Source organism: Diabrotica virgifera, chromosome 5, assembly GCF_917563875.1.
Source record: "Diabrotica virgifera virgifera chromosome 5, PGI_DIABVI_V3a".
NCBI lineage: Eukaryota > Metazoa > Arthropoda > Insecta > Coleoptera > Chrysomelidae > Diabrotica > Diabrotica virgifera.
In genome coordinates, this window is record NC_065447.1 from 192,652,216 (window position 1) to 192,671,573 (window position 19,358).

At 38.3% G+C, this 19,358-nt stretch overlaps 1 protein-coding gene across 1 annotated transcript; it reads right to left on the bottom strand.

The window, feature by feature from the left end:
- Nucleotides 1-200: 200 nt before the first annotated feature.
- Nucleotides 201-1,445, bottom strand: LOC126885554 (uncharacterized). The gene has a single exon (XM_050652138.1). The coding sequence runs from the start codon at nt 1,443-1,445 to the stop codon at nt 201-203; it is 1,245 nt and encodes a 414-aa protein (XP_050508095.1).
- Between the last annotated feature and the right edge of the window lie 17,913 nt (nt 1,446-19,358).

The following is a 19,358-nucleotide window of genomic DNA, read 5'->3' on the forward strand; positions in this document are numbered from 1 at the left end:
CACGTATGATGCCGTCTTCTTATCCTCATTACTTAGCGCATTGAATGGTTTTGGAGGTAAAAAGATGTAATGGCTTCGTTTAAAACCTATTTCGATGGTAAGTTCTTTGGGAACAAACCACCCGTCCACATCGAATCCCTGAATATCTACGAATGCTACTCTCATGATGACTGCTCGTGTACTACTGACACTTTCTGCGCCTAATTTAGACTTTTTACAATTTCGGTAAGAGGGAAGTACTCCATTACACAGTCGTGAATTATAATACAATAGGCCTTGGTGTTGTCGGGAAAACCGTTATTCGCTTCAATATCGAGTTTTACGTCAACAGTGGATGCTTTCATGCTTTCTTCTTGTTTTGAACAATCGATGACGAACAACGCATGATGCTGGAAAGCTGAGAAATCGAGTAGAGGTCGCTTTTGTGTGGAATGTGCGTACCTGGGATGAAATTCGGTATAGTTGAAATAGGCCTCGTTGTAGTCAGTTTTGCTAAAATCCAACTGCATTCTCTCGTTCGGAAAATATTCTCCATTTAAGGATAATCTAATACTTTGGATGCTGACATTATCAAATAAGGTAGGATCAGCTTTGATTGTGTTACGCTTTCCCGTTTGAAAGAAAACAAGAACATAACGTGGTCTTTCAACTGATGTGCTAGTTTTAACGGCCCAAACTTCACGTCTAGCACCTTTGGTAATGGTAGGCAATTCGTGCAATTCCCACTTTCTAAACGGAATAACTATAGGGCGATCTTCTTGAATGGACGTCATTAGTTGTAGTTTAATTTCATCGTTGGGATATATGTGCTTCACTCTGAGCTCAATGTTGGTGATGTTAATCTTTGCTGTTGTAGCTGCATCTGTAATAATTAAACAATCGTTGTCGTTTCGAGCTCGAACTAGTCTTATTGTTTGACGACCACACGTAATCATTGGATAATCGTTGAAAATGTTAAAAATGTGCTTAAGAGGCATCTGTATGTTGAATGAAGTATCGTTTAGAATGGGATTATTAGGGTAATTCCAACCTGCCATAACCATATACTTGGAATCTTCCTGATTGTAACATGTCATAGCACGTACAGCACTTACGATACCAGGATCCCGCACTGTTTCCATCTCCCGTGCGCTTTCGCTGTACGTACACGAATCGAACAGAAAAGCACCCACATTATTTGCTAGCGTGATTGTTCCAGATCCCGCTTTATCGACGAGTGATCCTTTAATGCATAACAAGGCTTCGCTCATTTCAAAAAACGAGTCAACTTGATTAATGCTGAATTCAACAATATCATTGCAGTTGAATGATTTAATGAATGGTGCATATGTTCGGTATTCAGCCTTTCGAATCGATTCATCAAACATTGGCTTACGATAAATATCGAATATTGGAGGCATTACTACGCTGTCTGAATGTTCTTGATTTTCATATACTGTCGTCATTTTTTTAGTTTAAAACCAAGTGATTGTAAAACCAATTTTTTTGCGAACGTAAGATGTTTACGCTGAGACGGTTGTAATGGTGTTCTGTGGATACGATGTTGCCACTTAGACGGTTTCACAACTAATGGTGTTCTTGGAGCAGTAGATGGCCTTATTACTAGCCCCATTTCCCTCGTGATCTAAGTTCCAAAACCAACGTGCTCTCTTCTCCTCTAAAGTTTACAGGTCGTCCTTCTTGATCGAGAGCCAAGACAGTGATATTGGTAAGTTCACGCTGTGGCACAACGGGTAAATACAACAAATTGTGAGGAGTTTCGTCAATTGCGTACCCAGGATTCGATTGTATGACAAATTCATAGATCGTGTGACCAGGTCTGTTACCGTCGAAGGCTCCGGTACTAATGTTACATTCAAAGCGTATGCTAGATACTTTAATAATCCTAACAGGTAGATCCGAAGAATACGTCTTTCCGGGATTGAGTATTGTCGGAGAAAATCCCAATACTGTACCAAGACTATCTGGTTGCTTAAACGAAATCTTATATTTGCTAAATATCTGACACTGCAACGTGTTGTGGTTAGGTTTTAGACTAAATATCGTTTCCGGTTTAAGCTCATTGTCGGCACCCAGTTTCTTTTGTATGTATTCTTCAATATCGGCAATTTCATAACATCCGTCGGGAAAAGCAAATTTTGTCAATTGGTTTTTGTCATTGTAGTAATAAAACTTGTTATTTTCAATGTTTGGTATACTGTTGTAGGAATGAAAGGCACGAAGAGCTATTTCATAATCTTTGTTCGGATCCAACACGATTGGTGTGGAAGGTTGAAATGAAAATGTATAATTGGTACTAATTACTCTCAACAACTGCGACATGATGACTGATTGAATTCAAAAGATTAATAGGTTATATAGTGGAATAAACATCAATGTTATGTTCGCATATTTTTTATTTGTTCTAAAGCAAGTTTACATAAATGGCAAGATGCTTGAGAATCGGCTGGTCCATCCCAGTGAGTCCTCCAATCTGGCCTGTTGTAATGTACGAAGCACGGAAGTAGTATCTGCAAGTTCCATTCTCCTCGATATTCTCCAGGCAATTTATGCCATATATATAACAATTCTATAGGTTCTACAGTTCGTATAATATAATCTAGCGGTATTAATTGTAGTTCTTCTTTACTGAATTCTTCAAAACGTTTTTTGTGAAACATATTATCCATAAGCAGTTCCATGCCTTTAATATGCTCCATTATATAAAAACTTTAAGCATAAATGTCCACAAATGATTTGATTAAACCTCTGATACTGATGATTATTGTAGAAAATTCTGGCACGTGCACCCAGATATTTCACAAGTTCTTTGGTCGGCTTCAGATTACCAAATGAATCGAAATACTCTACGTCATCGTTTATCTTTCTATATGCTACCCAATGTGTTCCGTTATGTGTTGACACATCCAAGTTAACTACTGCACATTCTCGTTGTCGAGGACCGTCTCTAGGCAGAGTGTCATTCATGAAAACTCCTCGAAAATGCGGTATTTTAAGCATTTTTGCGTAATGTGCAATGTCCAAGTCGTACAGCGGACGATTGGGTAGCTTTATTGGAAGTTTTTTTTTCATATACAAGCCGAATCCACCTCTCGGTTTCTTACGCAGGTACAGACCTGAGCCGATGTGTTCCATCGCCTTATTATGACGTATGTCTTCATCCAATTTCTTTTGGGCATTCTTTGCGTCCACCACAGTCTTCGCCACCCCAGCTGCACCTCCGGCTAAAGCTCCCAAAGCAGAAAGACCTGCAAATAGAGGTATGAGGGGCAGGAAACCTCCAGATTTTAGTGGCAATACTCGTGGAACATCAATTTTTTTTCGACCGCCAAGTCTTTTGATTATGGATTTTGCAATTCGTACAGCCGTCAAAGCAGTATCTTGTAACGATGCTCCTCTCTTCATGGACTTTGCAATTTGTGAGACAACATCGCGATTAAAAGAATAACGTCCCTTTCTTCCACGACGAAGTCCCATTCCCAACTTTCTTTTCGTCTTCATTCCACCGGTTACAAGTAAAGCAGCAGTTTTTTCACCAATGCTAGCGTCTTTCGATTTAACTCGCTCCCAGGCTCTATTTTCCAATTCTTTATCGGCCTTGTGGCGTTCTTCGAGAGATGAATGCTGCGAATAAGCGATATCGTGCTGTTTACACGCTGCGTCTAATGGATTAATTCCTGGATCTCCGCGTGCAAGACGTTTTTTTAGTTTTGTTCCAGGTCCACAATACTGATAACCACCAGGAATATGAAGCTCAAACGGTAGTTTATTAATTAGAGTGTTCACGAGACCTTCTCCTTTGACAACCAACATTGGACTGATGACACACAAGTGGTGACATCTATAATATATTACCGTACTTATTTACTACACTTGTCACACGATGAAGGTCGTTCAACAAGAGCAGACGCTGCCAATTGATAATCTGGATATTGTCCAGAAAGTGATAACCAGTAAACATGGAAAATTATTACCAAACTCATTCAGAGCCATTATTTGCGGTCCAAGTGGATGCGGAAAAACTAATGTCATGCTATCACTTTTATTTAATCCAAATGGCGCCAAATTCAAAAATGTCTATGTTTATTCAAAATCCCTCTTTCAACCGAAATACCAACTACTGCAAGATGTAATAGCGCAAGTTAAAGGTGTTGGGTATTTTCCATTCAAAGACAATGAAGAAATTATCGGTCCAGACGAAGCTCAAGCAAACTCTGTGTTTTTATTTGACGATGTTGCATGTGATGGACAGCAGAAGATTCGCGAGTATTATTCCATGTGCAGACATAAAGATATCGATGCCGCTTATTTATGCCAAACATATTCAAAAATACCGAAGCAGCTAATAAGAGACAATTGTAACATGATTGTATTATTCAAGCAAGACGAGATAAATTTGAAGCATATATTTGATGAACACGTATCGCCAGACATGTCATTTGATCAATTTAAAAAAATGTGTTCAGAATTTTGGCGTGACAGGTATGGCACGCTGGTCATTATGAAAGACTTTGCCCTCAACAGTGGTCGATACCGCAAAGGATTTGATAAATATATAAAATTGTAGGTAGATTGTTTAGTCGTCAACATAATGTCTTATGATGCGGTTGCCATTGCCATGCGTAAGAAAAAAGTTGCCGAATTGGCTAGATCAATTCGCAAAAAATATTTGGCATTGAAATTAGGTAAAACAGAACGAGATGAGTCACTAAATAAACTTTTTAAACCCATCTCGAAACCTCTCACGGACATTGCACAATCATCAAAAACGTTACATCATGCTATCGATAACAAGTTTAGACAAGTTAAAAAAGAAGAGGCGAAAAAGGAAGAAGTGGGACTAAAAAAAGAGCCGAATATAGCAGAAAATCGTACACCACCAGTATCATTTATTAGTGATGGAGATGTGTTTGAAAACAACGATGAAGAATATGAAGATAGCATAGAAACACACCAATCGCAAGATAACGAAACCGAACAAGTAATGTTTGATCCTGATAATATTTCTGAAGGTGCTTTCAACGATTATATGGAGCAATATCCTCCGATGAGTCATGAATATATAAAAGAATTTTGGATGAAGTCTGATAAAATCGATAAAAACTATGGGCCTATTTACAATGATTTGTTGGGCTGGACGTGGGGTAAACGACGAATAAAGTTTAACACAGACGGTGCTATAGAGGTTATGGATGACGCCAAAAATGGTCAAGGAGGATCGGTGCAGGAGACGCCAGGCCTATATCACCTTATTTTCTATGATAATCCTGATCCTGAATACTACAATGAAGAAGATAAAAATTTATACAAAACCTTATTAGAGAAAACCGAAGTTCATCTGGATTCAATAGGCCGCCTTAAAGGTTCAAGTGGAGACAAATATCATTATATTATTAAGCCATTGTTTAGACCTGCATCTACATCAACGGTAGCAAAGAAACCGTCACAGTCTACATCAACGATAGTACAGAATCTGTCACAGCCTACATTAACGGTATCACAGAATCCGTCACAGATAAACACCCGATCTACTACATCATCAGCACTAACGCAACCGCCACATAGTCGTTTACCAACTCGTTCAACATCATCTCAATCAGCGTCTCCACAGCTATCTTCGCCAGCTGCCTCCAAAGGATCAGGGTTTATCGATGACTCTCGATTGATTTACAATGAAACGCCTAGGGAATATATATACTGGGACGATCCAAATGAATTGGTGGAGCGTCTTGAACTCTTGGTGGCTTCGAAAGATGCCGGCAACACATCTCACGACAACGAAATCCTAGCAATCATCAATGAACTAAAAGAAGCTAATATAATAGAGTAACTGTGAATGACAGCATCATTTCCATTATGAGTGTCGACAAATTCGGTCATCATTCTCGTGGTGGTAGCGCTCAAAAGGTGGCGCGAGTTACATTTCCACATACTTCTGACGGAAATATTAATGCCGAAAATGTGAAAATTTGCAATGTCAAGGACCCATCGGAAAATGGTGATGCTGCAACGAAAAAATACGTTGATGCGCAAATAATGGACTTGCGTAACATACAGTCACCATTAATTCAAACACATGGTGAGTTGTTGCAGCAAAAAACTGAGGAGATAGAAGGTTTAGCCATCGGACTAAACGAAGTGAGAAAAGAGCTTCATAAAACCACAGTTCCACTTCTCGAGCAAAAGTTACAGAAAATAATGAAAAATGAGTTGAATACTCTAAAAAAGGATACGGAAAATAATGTAAATAAGTTGCTGAAGCAGAAAACTAATGATGTACAAGATTTATCCATTGGACTAAATGAAGTGAGAAAAGAGCTTCATAAAACCACAGTTCCAGTTTTAGAACAAAAGTTGCAAAAAATAATTAAAGATAATTTGAATACTTTAAAAAAGGATACGGATAAGAATATGAAATCTGCTGCAGAAACAATTGCAAATCATGCGATATACGATATGAAGATGGAAAAGAAGATAAAAGAAATGAACGAGGTATTAAAGGATGTAGTGGACAACCTTCATTCGATGAATATAGATACTCGCCTAAAAGCAATTGAAAGTCGTATATAAGAATGTCTAAAGAAAAGAAACAGGTGGTGTACGAGTTGCATAAACCAGCACGAAAAAACTATCCTCGTCGACGAACAATAATCAAAGGACTCGATGACTTGTGGCAAATGGATTTGGCTGAAATGCATCCTTATGCGCACCAGAATAAAAATTATAAATTAATACTAGTTGTAATTGATTGTTTTTCAAAATTTGTATGGACACGCCCTCTAAAGACTAAGACAGGTGAGGAAATTACTCGGGCATTTTCGGACATTCTCGCCCATACTCAACGAGTGCCGAAGAACCTACAATCCGATCAGGGAACGGAATTTTACAACAAAAAATTTCAAAATTTAATGAAAAAACATGAAATTAATCATTACAGCACCTACACGATTAAAAAGGCTGCCATTTGTGAAAGAGTTATTAGAACGTTGAAAGCAAAGTTGTACAAATATTTTAGTTTACATGGATCATACAAATGGCTGGATGTCCTACCAATAATCACCGAGGAATACAACAATACGAAGCACAGTAAAACGGGATTCAAACCATCTCAGGTCAACAAATCCAACGAAAAAGCTATTTTACACAAAAGTTATAGTTACTTAAAGATTGCCGGCCCGCGAAAATTTAAAGTTGGCGACATTGTACGTGTATCAAAGGCAAAACATTTCTTTGAAAAGGCCTTCACGCCCAATTGGACTACAGAATTATTTAGAATTGTACAAGTAAAGATAACGAATCCTATAACTTATTTGCTCGAAGACATGCAAGGTACTCCGATTAGTGGCGGGTTTTACGAAGAAGAATTACAGAAAACAAAAAATCCCGACATTTACCTAGTTGAAAAAGTACTTAGACGAAAAGGCAATAAGATGTATGTTAAATGGTAAGGATTGGATAGCAAACACAACAGTTGGATTACTAGCTCAGATGTAGTTTAAATATATTGGTCTATCTCCAGCCCGACAGTTTTCTCCATCCATTATTCTGTGTCGACAAATTTAAAGGAATAATTTTAAACACATTCGAGTGGACTAATGTTTGTAGAAGAATTCTTCATACCACCTTGCCTATGCCGATGATCCAATCGAATTTGAGTGTGGTGATTTCTGCAACCCTCCGTCACGCCGTTGGACTATTTTCATGAACCGCAAGAAATTTGGATCGTTGACGTCACTAGTTTTCTTATAGAATAATGCCGTTGTAATTTTTCTATGTATTAATAAATATGTTGGAGATTATGTTGGTTTTTTTATTTAAACACCTTATTTATTGATCAAGTCTTATATTACATGAAGATTCGAATTTTCTCTTTACAATTTCAACAATAATTTTTAAAATTAAGTGTTTTCCACATCAAGCGTGGTATGTTGTTTGGCTAGCTTCATGTCTGGTTCTATTTGAATAGAAGAAAATATTTGCTTAAATCATGTATTGAAAATGAAATTTGTTCTCATCTATTTATATTGTTTTATTTTACCACCAATTGAGTTTCAAGAATACAGATGAGGCTAGGCTAGGCTAGGCCGGGCGACCACCCTATACTTTTTTACTGAAAAGAAGAAGAGATCTAGCGATAAGCGACCACTTTTGCACTCAGCGTACAGGGTGGTCCCCTTTCGGGAAAGAAGAAGAAAAACTACCACTTCTTACAAGCCTCTGGTCATTGTTGTTGATCACTTCTTCATGCAATTATTGCGTCATACAGGTATACAGGTGACACACACAGGTATCCAGGTGACTCACAGGTGACAATAGGTTTGCGTCATACAGGTATACAGGTGACACACAGGTAAAAGCAGGTGACAACGTTCTTACACCCTCTGGTCATTGTTGATCACTTCTTCGGGCACGAAGAAGAAGAGATCTTGAGATAAGCGATGAGTTCTTACAACCCTCTGGTCATTGTTGATCAATGTCACGTAAATGTCACATCATTCACGTTCAAATGTCACGTTATTCACGTCACGTCACGTCATTCGCGTCACGTTATTCACGTCACGTTATTCACGTCACGTCACGTCATTCGCGTCACGTTATTCGCGTCACGTTATTCGCGTCACGTCACGTCATTCGCGTCACGTTATTCGCGTCACGTTATTCGCGTCACTTTCTGTTCGGCACTATACGGAAAAGAAGAAGAAGAATTGATAGTTAATGTTGAACGTTGACAGAAGAAGAATTGACAGTTGGCTTCTGTGTCGCCACCGCTTTCATTTGACACCCCATACGTAAAAATCGGATCATTAGCAAAGAAGATATGCTGTAATGCCGTTTTGGCAATGTCGCTGCTCCGTTTTTTAAAGGATTCCGCAGCTCGTTACCCCCACGCGGCACGAACGTGATCACATGTTTACATTCTCACGGTTACGTTGTTCATTTCAGAGATAAGATTTCCATGTTTTGCAAAAAACATGACAAACAAGACCTTGTGGTTTTAAAAATATGCGATAACATTTACACAAATAACAACTGTGGCTACGTATTATCAGTTTCTTACATCCGGCCTTTTAGCATTGTGGTTTGTCATATCTTTAACGGATTCCTGTTGTTGCAAAAATAACGTCTACATTCTTTCTTATCAACCATACGCATCCGGAATGTTGATAAACAACTTAAAATATTTTTGTAAATATTTCAAATTATTCGATTTTTCATAATTTGTACAAATATTATATTTTCAGCCCTATATATGATAATCGTATAGCATTTCACATTTTTATACATGTTCAGAATGGGCCATTGTCATGATGATGATTATATAGCATTTTTATATACTTTCAGAATGGCCATTGTCATTGCCATGTTGCCTTTTCAAAATCAACAATCTTCTTATGATTCTCTGGTCATTGATGGTCTTTTACTTCTTCTCATGTTCAGAATGGGCCATTGTCATTGCCATGTTGCCTTTTCAAAATCAACAATCTTCTTACGATCCTCTGGTCATTGTTGATCTTTCACTTCTTCTCATGTTCAGAATGGTCCATCGATGCCAAGGACCCTGATGGCTCATCGTGAGCGAGAACCCGCATACCGATTCTGGCTCATCGTGAGCGAGAATCCGCATACCGATTCTGGCTCACTTTTTTCCCACGGTGAGCGAAAACCGGCATACCGATTCTGGCTCACTTTTTTCCCACGGTGAGCGAAAACCGGCATACCGATTCTGGCTCACTTTTTTCCTACGGTGAGCGAAAACCGGCATACCGATTCTGGCTCACTTTTTTCCCACGGTGAGCGAAAACCGGCCTTACTTACCTTTGGCCCGGCGGGCGTGGCTTTGGTCGATGGGCGTGGCTTGCGGTGGGCGTGGCTTGCGGTGGTCGTGGCTTGCGGTGGGCGTGGCTTTGTGGTGGGCGTGGCGTGGGCGTGGCTTGGGCGTGGCAGATAAAAATTTTCCCACGCTGTCAAAATTTTCCCACGCCCAAGTGACCCATACTCTGCTTAGAAGTTCTCTTCTCGTGACGCAATAATTTCGTTCAGGTTTTGAAAGCACTTTACTAAAATATCCAAGGACTCGTTCCTGTCCTCCTTGGATCTGCGACAGCACTCCTCCAATTCCCACATTACTTGCATCCGTATCTAAGATGAACTCTCCTTCTGGCAGTGGATACCCTAATATTGGCGCTGTAATTAAATGCCTCTTCAAAGTTTCAAAGGCCGTTTGGCAGTCTCCATCCCAGCAATATTCCCTTGCTTCCTCTGTAAGTCGCGTTAATGGCTTAGCGATATCTGCAAACTTCTTAATGAACCTCCGGTAGTAAGTACATAGTCCCAGAAAACTTCTCACTTGATGTTTATCAGTTGGTTCAGGCCATTCCTTAATGGAATCGATTTTTCCTTTATCCACGGCTACTCCTTCTTTGCTGACTATATGACCTAAATAATTGACTTTACTTTGAAATAACTGGCATTTCTTGGGATTTAACATTAACTGGGCAGCTTTAAGTCGATTAAAAACGTCTTCTAAATTCTTCAGGTGGTCTTCAAACGTCTCTCCCAAAACGATTATGTCGTCTAAATACACCAGGCACGTTTTCCAAGATAACCCTCTCAACACATTTTCCATCAGCCTCTCAAATGTCGCAGGAGCATTACAGAGTCCAAACGGCATAACGTTGAATTCCCATAATCCAGATCCTGTCGTAAAGGCCGTCTTCTCTTTGTCCACTGGATCCATTTCTACCTGCCAATATCCAGACTTCAAGTGCAACGTAGAAAACAATTTACTTCCAGCTAATGTGTCCAACGTGTCGTCGATCCGAGGCAGAGGATAACTATCTTTCTTGGTAACATTGTTCAACAAACGGTACAGAACCTCGTAGTTCCATCTTTCTTCTTGACCAGGACCACCGGAGAGACCCATGGGCTCGTAGAACTTTCTATCACCCCGTCTTTCTTCATTTCTTGAACAATCCTTTCAGCTTCCTCTCTCTTTGCCTGTGGTAATCGTCGAGCTGATTGACGAATTGGCCTAGCGGTACCAGTGTCAATTTTATGTTTGACAACTGTCGTTCTTCCTGTCTTTCCTCCTTTCGGTACGAATATGTCACGATATTGCCTAAGAAATTCCCTTAATTTCCTTTTTTCCATTTGATTTAGAGATTGGCCTGCAACTGCAACCATTTGGTCGAACTTGTCGTTGGAATTATCTGATGTTGTCGTCTGACGGATTATGGACGTCACGGGTACACAAGTTCCTACTTTTGTCTCCTTCTTGATGGTCACCGGGTAGTCATTGACATTAATCAATCTCACGGGAATTTCTTTAGCAGAAGTAACCAATTCCTTTCCAATTATGATCCCTCGGCCAACCTCCTCGTCGTGGTTCCATGGCTCCATCATAACAGGTGTTCCTTCTTCTACAGATCCCTGTAGCCGCGCTACGATGATCGTTTCACTCCTCGCAGGCACAACTGTATCTTCTTTAATGGCTGCTAGCACAGTTCTGTCATCATGTGGATGAAGAAATACCTCCTCGTTGCCAACTTTGATTACCCTGTTCTTAAAATCCAATTGAAATCCACGCAAATTCATTACGTCCATTCCTAATATAACATCTTCTTCGATGTCTGCAACTATGACAGTATGGACGAACTTTTCTGCTCCAATCCCCAATTGTATCTGGATTTCTCCGTGGATGTTGGCATTTTCACCTGTGGCAGTCCGCAGTCGCAACCTCGTTGGTAAGAGTTTCTTACGACTGTTTATAACTGACGGTCGTATAATGGTCCTGGTCGCTCCGGTATCCACCAACAATGTATACTTTTTACCATTTATTTCTCCATCTACATATACATTATCTTCACGACATTTCAAAGAAGCTATTAGTATTAGATGGTCTTTAGAGGAGTTCTGAGTCGAGGCTGCCCCCCTAGGGTCTGTGCGTTTTCTTATTTCCTGCTGGTGAGTTTCTTGATTTGCGTTCTTCCTTAAACTCCGTGCGTACCCCTTTTCACCACAATTGCAGCAATTCATGGTCTTCGTTTTCTTCGATGTAAAGCCTTTCACCATATTTACCAGCTGGTCAAGTTTATCTTCATCCTCTTCCTCTTTCACGGTCCTAACTTTACTGTACCCGCCAGAGGCCTGGGTAGCTGATTCGTATTCGAGGGCGGCAGACAAGACATCGACCAGCGTCTTGTGACGAGCTAACCGCAGTGCTCTTTGCATTTCATGATCACGAAGGCCATCAATGAATGTTTGAACAGCCAACTTTTCCATCATGTTTTCGGGAGCTGTTGGATATGCATATCGTACCAACTTGGCAATATCGACCTCGTATTCTTGAAGAGCTTCATCTTTCTTTTGTCGTCGATTTTTAAGCCGCGCCTGATAGACATACTCCAAATGTTCCTGCCCATAGCGCATGTTTAGTCTCTTCGTAAGTTGTTCATAATCATTAGTTTCCTCTACTGCTATGGTCTCAAGTACATCTAAAGCCTCTCCTCGAAGAGCAATAACCAGGTTTACAGCTTTGTCTTTTTCAGACCATCCGTTCGCTCTTGCACCTGCTTCGAACTGTTTCACATAACTGTTCCAGGAAGACTTTCCGTCGAAATTTGGCACCTTAACACGAGCATGATCTACACTCCCTTCAACTATCGACCGTGGCTCCAATTTGTATTTGGTTTCATCATCTTTAATATCTGTTAAGATGGGTTCCACCACTTTGTCCACTTTTTCAGTTTCCTCCAGTTTCTTTTCTATTTCCTTGATCTTTTCTTCAAAGGTAGATTTTATGGACGATATCTTGTCGTCAAAATCCGAAGTGACCTTAGAGATGTTAGCAGAGATCTCGTTAGTCATTTTGCTTTCAAGGGATGAAATATCACCCGAAACTTTCTTCTCTAACGATGCAATGTCTGTCGAAACTTTCAAAACATCCGAGGAAACTTGAGAGATTTCACTAGAAACTTTGCTCTCTAACGATGTAATGTCTGTCGATACTTTGTTCTCTAACGATGTAATGTCTGTCGATACTTTGTTCTCTAACGATGTAATGTCTGTAGAAACTTTCAAAACATCCGAGGAAACTTGGGAGATTTCACTAGAAACTTTGGTCTCTAACGACGTAATGTCTGTCGAAACTTTAGAAACATCGGAGGAAACTTTCGAAATCGACGAGATCACAGCAGCATGCTTGTCTTCAAACAAATAGGTTTCTGGATCTTGACCCTCTTCCTGAAGAGCGTTCTTTAGACGTTCGACCAGATCAGCCTTTTTGCCAGTAGAACTCAGATCCCTTTCTTCCAATTCAAGTCTCAGGTCTGCAATTTTTAGCTTACACAAGGTAGACATGATCACACACTTTATTTATTACGATTTATATTTTATTTATTTTTAAAGGTTCCACACTGTATTTAAACCGAAAATTTACGTTGATATTTATTTCAAGTATCCTCACTTCTGCACCATTTTGTTACGTTTTTTTAGGAAATATTACGCGAATTGACTTTTAATTATTATTAAATAAATAAAAGACTTACTTGAAATTGTTTAATTTATAACACTTACTATTTAACACTTAAGTTTACAACAATATCTAATTTATGTTACACTTTCTAACTTATTTAATTCATTTACAAATATTATTTATCTACTTTAAAAAATATATATATTTCAATAACCCGATCGCCACGTTACAATAATTCACGCGATGGTAAAATATTAACTGACTGCCCTCTGCTTAAAAATCATCCGCTTATATAGATACGGCTCTGCTTCGAGAACATTTCGAATGCCTGAGACATGTCTCTGCCTATCATCGGGGAAACTTCTGGATTAGCGGAGACATTACTCGTCGATGACGTGTCGCTGTTGTTTGTTGACTACTAGGGGCAGGTCCGGCCTCAGTTAGAAATTCGTCACACTTGGTTATGTTATTTAGGTATGTGATATCCACGTTGCACCTCTAATTTTAAAAATTAATTACTCAGTGATTTGACAACCGATTTTGAAAAACTTTATACCGCTGGATAGGTGAATGATCTTTCTTTCAATTTACAAAAAAATATACTGGGTGTTCCATTAAAAAAAACAATACGAATTATATCTGGCGTAAGCTATTTGGAGCATTGTCGCCCCTTGTTTTTTAAACTTGGTATATTACCTTTACCGTGCCTATATGTTTTTAGTGTTGTTGAAATACACAGGAGATCTGTATCTCTTGTGAAACAACATGATATTCATAATTACAACACCAGACAGGCAGATACGATCAGAATTTATCGTTACCGTCTAACTAAGTCCAAAAGAAATTCTTTAGATTACAAGCTTTACAACGTGTTGCCAGGTTATATAAAAAAGTTAAGTCTAAATGCTTTTAAAAAAACCGTGAAAAGAATACTGAATAAGAACTGTTTTTATTCACTGGAGGAATACCTTGAATATTTCAAGTTTCATTGAAGTTCATGGAAAGTAGTCATCTATCTTATATCTTTTGTTACTGATCTGTGATACGGTACTTACATAATTTTATAATATGGAGTGCCATCGCTTGTGATTTAAAGTCACCTTTAATCTTCGCCAGAGGGAACATGATAGCTCATTTAAACGTAGAAAAAATTATAGAACCTCATCTCATACCGTTCATTCTCCTTCAGACGTTCAAACATTTATCAGGATAACGCAAGGCCACACATTGCGAGAGATATCATGGGCTTGTAACAGTCAATCAATCTTTTGATCTTTATTCCCAATTGAACAGGTGTAGGAGATGATGGACCGGAGAAGGAGACATCTTAATTTAGAGAATCCTTAAACTATGGGAGCACATCGGGAGGAGTTAATTAGGCAATTGATTGAGATACCACAAGAGGTCCACCTAATCAGAAGCGAGCGTGTCAAAATCCAAGTGCGTGTTGCCTACCTATTAGGTACATCAACACTCTACAAATTGATTTACTCCTGTAATAAACCAGGGCATTTAGCACTAAAAGCACCTGAATAAATTGATTTTTAAATAAAGCACCTAGAGGCTTGCAACTTTTTGCATTGTGTTCAGGAGGATGTCAGGAAAAAAGTCTACTATAGAAAAAAAATTGCATTTTAAAGTTATCCAAAAGCACATAAACATGTTAAAATAAGTATATTAACGGCCATATTTTGTTACTCAGGGGTTTTTTGAGTCGCTGAACACGAATACGCCATCAGAAGCAGCCGCCGGAGCACCTGATCTCAACGTCACAGGCACGACATCTTTTGGATGTTCGAATGTTTTCGGTATTAAATTGATACATATTTTTCGGGTGGTTTTTGGGATTACTGAAAACCAATATACCATCAGAACGACTCTTGGAGCACCTGGTGTCTAGGGGCACGTCATCGTCTGGAGTTTCGAGTGGTTTCGGCACTAAATTAATGCAAACAGACTACACGGGGGTTTTCAGGGTTGTTGAATAAAAATACGCCATCAGAACCGACTCCCTGAATACTTGGTACCCACGGTCACTGCTAAGAAACGTTATCTTCTGGAGTTTCGAAGATTTTCGGCTCTAAATGCACGCAAATAGATTACTAGGCGGTTTTTGAGGTCGCTGAATATGAATACGTCATCAGAAATGACGATCGGACCGCCTGGTGCTCAATGTCACTGCTAAGGCATGTTATCTTCTACAGTTTGGGGGGTTTTGGGCACCAGGTGCACCAGGAGTCGGATCTGATGGCGTGTTCTTGTTTAGCAATCCAAAACCACCCGAGTAATCTGTTTGCATCAATTTAATGCCGAAAATCCACGAAAGTCCAGATGACGTGCCTTACTGTGAACCTGGGCACCAGGTGCCCCGATCATGCAAATTCCCCCCATTTTTCTATAGTAGGATTTTTTCCTGACATCATCCTGAACACAATGAAAAAAGTGGCTCTATGTGCCAAATGCCTTGGTCTATAAGTGGTTTCAATCATACTAAAATTTTGATCGTTTGTATAAAATTATACTACCCTGTATAATTGTAAAAAATATTTTGAAATTATAATAATTTATATTGGGTGATAATGGATGTTCGGATTTCTGTAACTTAATATTATTAACTTACAGAATAAAAGATCAATAACAGAAAATGAAAGAGTAGTACAATGAGTTTAAAGATAATTGAATTATAATGAAATATCTACAACCCTCTTAGATAATGAGGTGATTATTGAATTGTAGCTCTAATATTTCATGTCCTACTGACAATTATTAACGACCATTGTTCAATTTCTGTGAATTTCCATGAATAATAATTACTAACGACGAGGCAAGTAATTGGGGTAAATTCAGTAATTGTTGTTTGTGTTTACTTTGAAAATAAATAAAGTCGAAAATTCTGTTTAACAATCTGTTTGCAACGCGATTGACATGAAAGAGCCTTTTGAAAACTATTTTAGTTAAATATGGTAATAACATCTTTGATTGAACCATCAGAAACATCTACTTCCATAATCGATTGCAGGCAAAGATAAATGGAAAACTAAGACAGTTTATACCAGTACAAAGCGGAGTCCGACATGGTGACTCGTTAAGCCCACTACTCTTTAATGTAATAGTGAACGAAATAATAGAAGCAGTACGTAAATGTCATGGTTATAGAATGGGGAACAAAGAAATCCAAATATTCTGTTATGCAGACGACGCCGTATCAATCGCCGAGACAGAAGACGATCTCCAAAGATTAACACACATCTTCAATACAACAGCCAAGAATTACAATATGATAATATAAGATGGAAGATTCCAGGAAGGTGGACAAATCACCAGGGAATATCTCCCCTATGTCGGCAGGTGTAGGCCAATGCTCGCATACTCTCGTATTGACGATAACTCCGAACATTCACATAGGACATGCTCGATAGTTTCGTCATCTCGTTCACACTCTTGGTCAAGCGTAGGTTTTCCTGGCCATTCTCAAGTACTTTTCTGATGCTGACTTCCCAAAGTTCCGTAGTGTTACCTTGGCAAGTCTACATCCTGACTCTTCTTCCCATCTTTTCACGGTTTGCGTGTGGCACTGACATTTGGAAATTTCCGCGATTGTTGCAATTGACTAGCCAAAAAGATCACCAGGTCCTGAGAGTCTTAAGCCTTCTGTCTTCCTAGCTAGCTGGTCAGCAATGTGGTTGCCTTTATTTACGTTGTGTCCTTTAACCCATCTCAGGATGATGTTACCATCCGAAGCTTGGGCATGTGACTTATGAAACTCCATTACTAGCCCTGATATGACACGTGTTTTATTCAGGGTTAGTAGCGCTTGTCTTCTGTCTGTGCAGATTATGCGCCATCAAACTTAGGCGATGATATTAACGCTCTGTTGTTATTCAACGCCGCCCTGTGCTCCTATATCATCGGGACCAGAGTTCTTGACCTTATATCCGATCACATCTTAACATAACATCTAAACATCTGTTCTACTTCTTAGCAATTTCCCGAAAAGTAAGCCTGCTTTTCTTTTGCCAACTATCCGATCCCTAATAATCTCGCTCAGTTCATGAAAATTTGCGCGTCATCTAGCTCTAGATATTGTAAAAGGTTTTCAAAAAGTCTCCGATTAATATCCACCTGTTTAATTTCCACTTTTTATACCAACAGAAATTTGAAGGTTCTAGAAACTCAGCTCTACCAGCAATCCCCACTTTTGCGTTCACCGTTCACGAAATGAAAGATACAAAAAATAAATTGGAAACTCTGTGATCAAGATGAAATGGAGATTAGACTTGTAACTCCAAAGTCTATGTGCAAATAAATACAACTATAAGCCCAAAAAAAGCTCCTGGATTTGACGACATCACTGGAGAAGAGTAAAAGCAACTAACAAGAAAGCTATAATAATGTCACACATCTTATAAAGAGTTCCGTTAGACTGAGGCACATACCAAAGATAAGTAAGGTAGCAGAAATCATAATGATACTAAAATCAGGAAAACTTTTACCTATCTGACTTTTACTTTAAACAACAGACTGCTTATTAATATTACAAAAAAAATAAGAAATTAGTAGAGCCCTTTTTATTTTATAATAAGCTTGTATATAAATGTGTAAATTACGAAAATCTCGCAATATTTTTAGAATTTAATTCGTTACTTTTTAAAATTTTATTTATCAATAAAATGTTTCTATACCGTAAGGAGCAAATGTTTGGAATAAATTCGTTGTTTCGTAAACCGGCAACTTTTAGGAAAAATCCCAAAACAGGTCGATTTTTATTTTTAGATTATGATATTCTGGAATATATATCGTAGGAGTGACGTCATCCATTTGGACGTGATGACCTAATCGATGATTTTTTTTTTAATGAGACTAGGGGTCGCGTGATGTCTCATTTGAAAGGTTATTCAATTCTTTATTCAGTAATATAAATATAATTATTTGTACAGGGTATCCAAAAAAGAATTTTTTAAATTAAATTAATTGACAAAAAAAGAAGAATGTATGTAATTTATTTAATTCAAAATACATTTTACTGCTTTCAAAAATAAAAAAAATGTCTATGTGAGAAATAAGCATTGCTTTTCGCTTAAATTAAATGTTTAAACTTCCGAAGATAAGATGCAAGTGGTTGGCGGGAGCTGGTTCGAACATTGAATTTAAGCAAAAAACAATGTTTATTTATTAAATAAACATTTTTTTCTGTATTGTGACAAAAGTAAAATGTATTTTGAATTAAATAAATTACATACATTCTTCTTTTTTTGTCAATTAAATTAATATAATTTTTTTTGGACACACTGCATAAACAATTATTATGTTAGTAATTTATATTACCGAATATAGAATTGAATAACCTTTCAAATGAGCTATAACACCACCCCTAGTCTCATTTTAAAAAGACATCGATTACGTCATCACGCCCATATGGATGACGTCACTCGTATGATATATATATGCCAAAATATCATAATTTAAAAACTAAAATCGACCTGTTTCGGGATTTTTCCTTAAAGTCGCCGGTTTACAAAATAAAAAATTTATTTCAAACATTTGCACCATACTGTATATATTATGCGAAAAACTATACTTTCCATGTACTACAAAGCTATTATTGCCATTCTCAGAACTTTAAATAATTGGCCTCTTTCGCCAAATCAAACAAATTTTACAGCACTTTCTACGACTGCGACTGTTGTATGGCTATTATTCACGAAAATAACAATATAGACCAGGGCGCGTCTGTAAAAATATTAGTACATTTGGATGTTGAGAGGTGACTCATATTTTTTTGCAGAAATTGCTGGAAAATAACTCATATAATAATATTTGAGTAATCCTAATCCTCCCACTCAAAAACGTCGGTTTAACAGATAACAAATGATTTTTTTTTTGC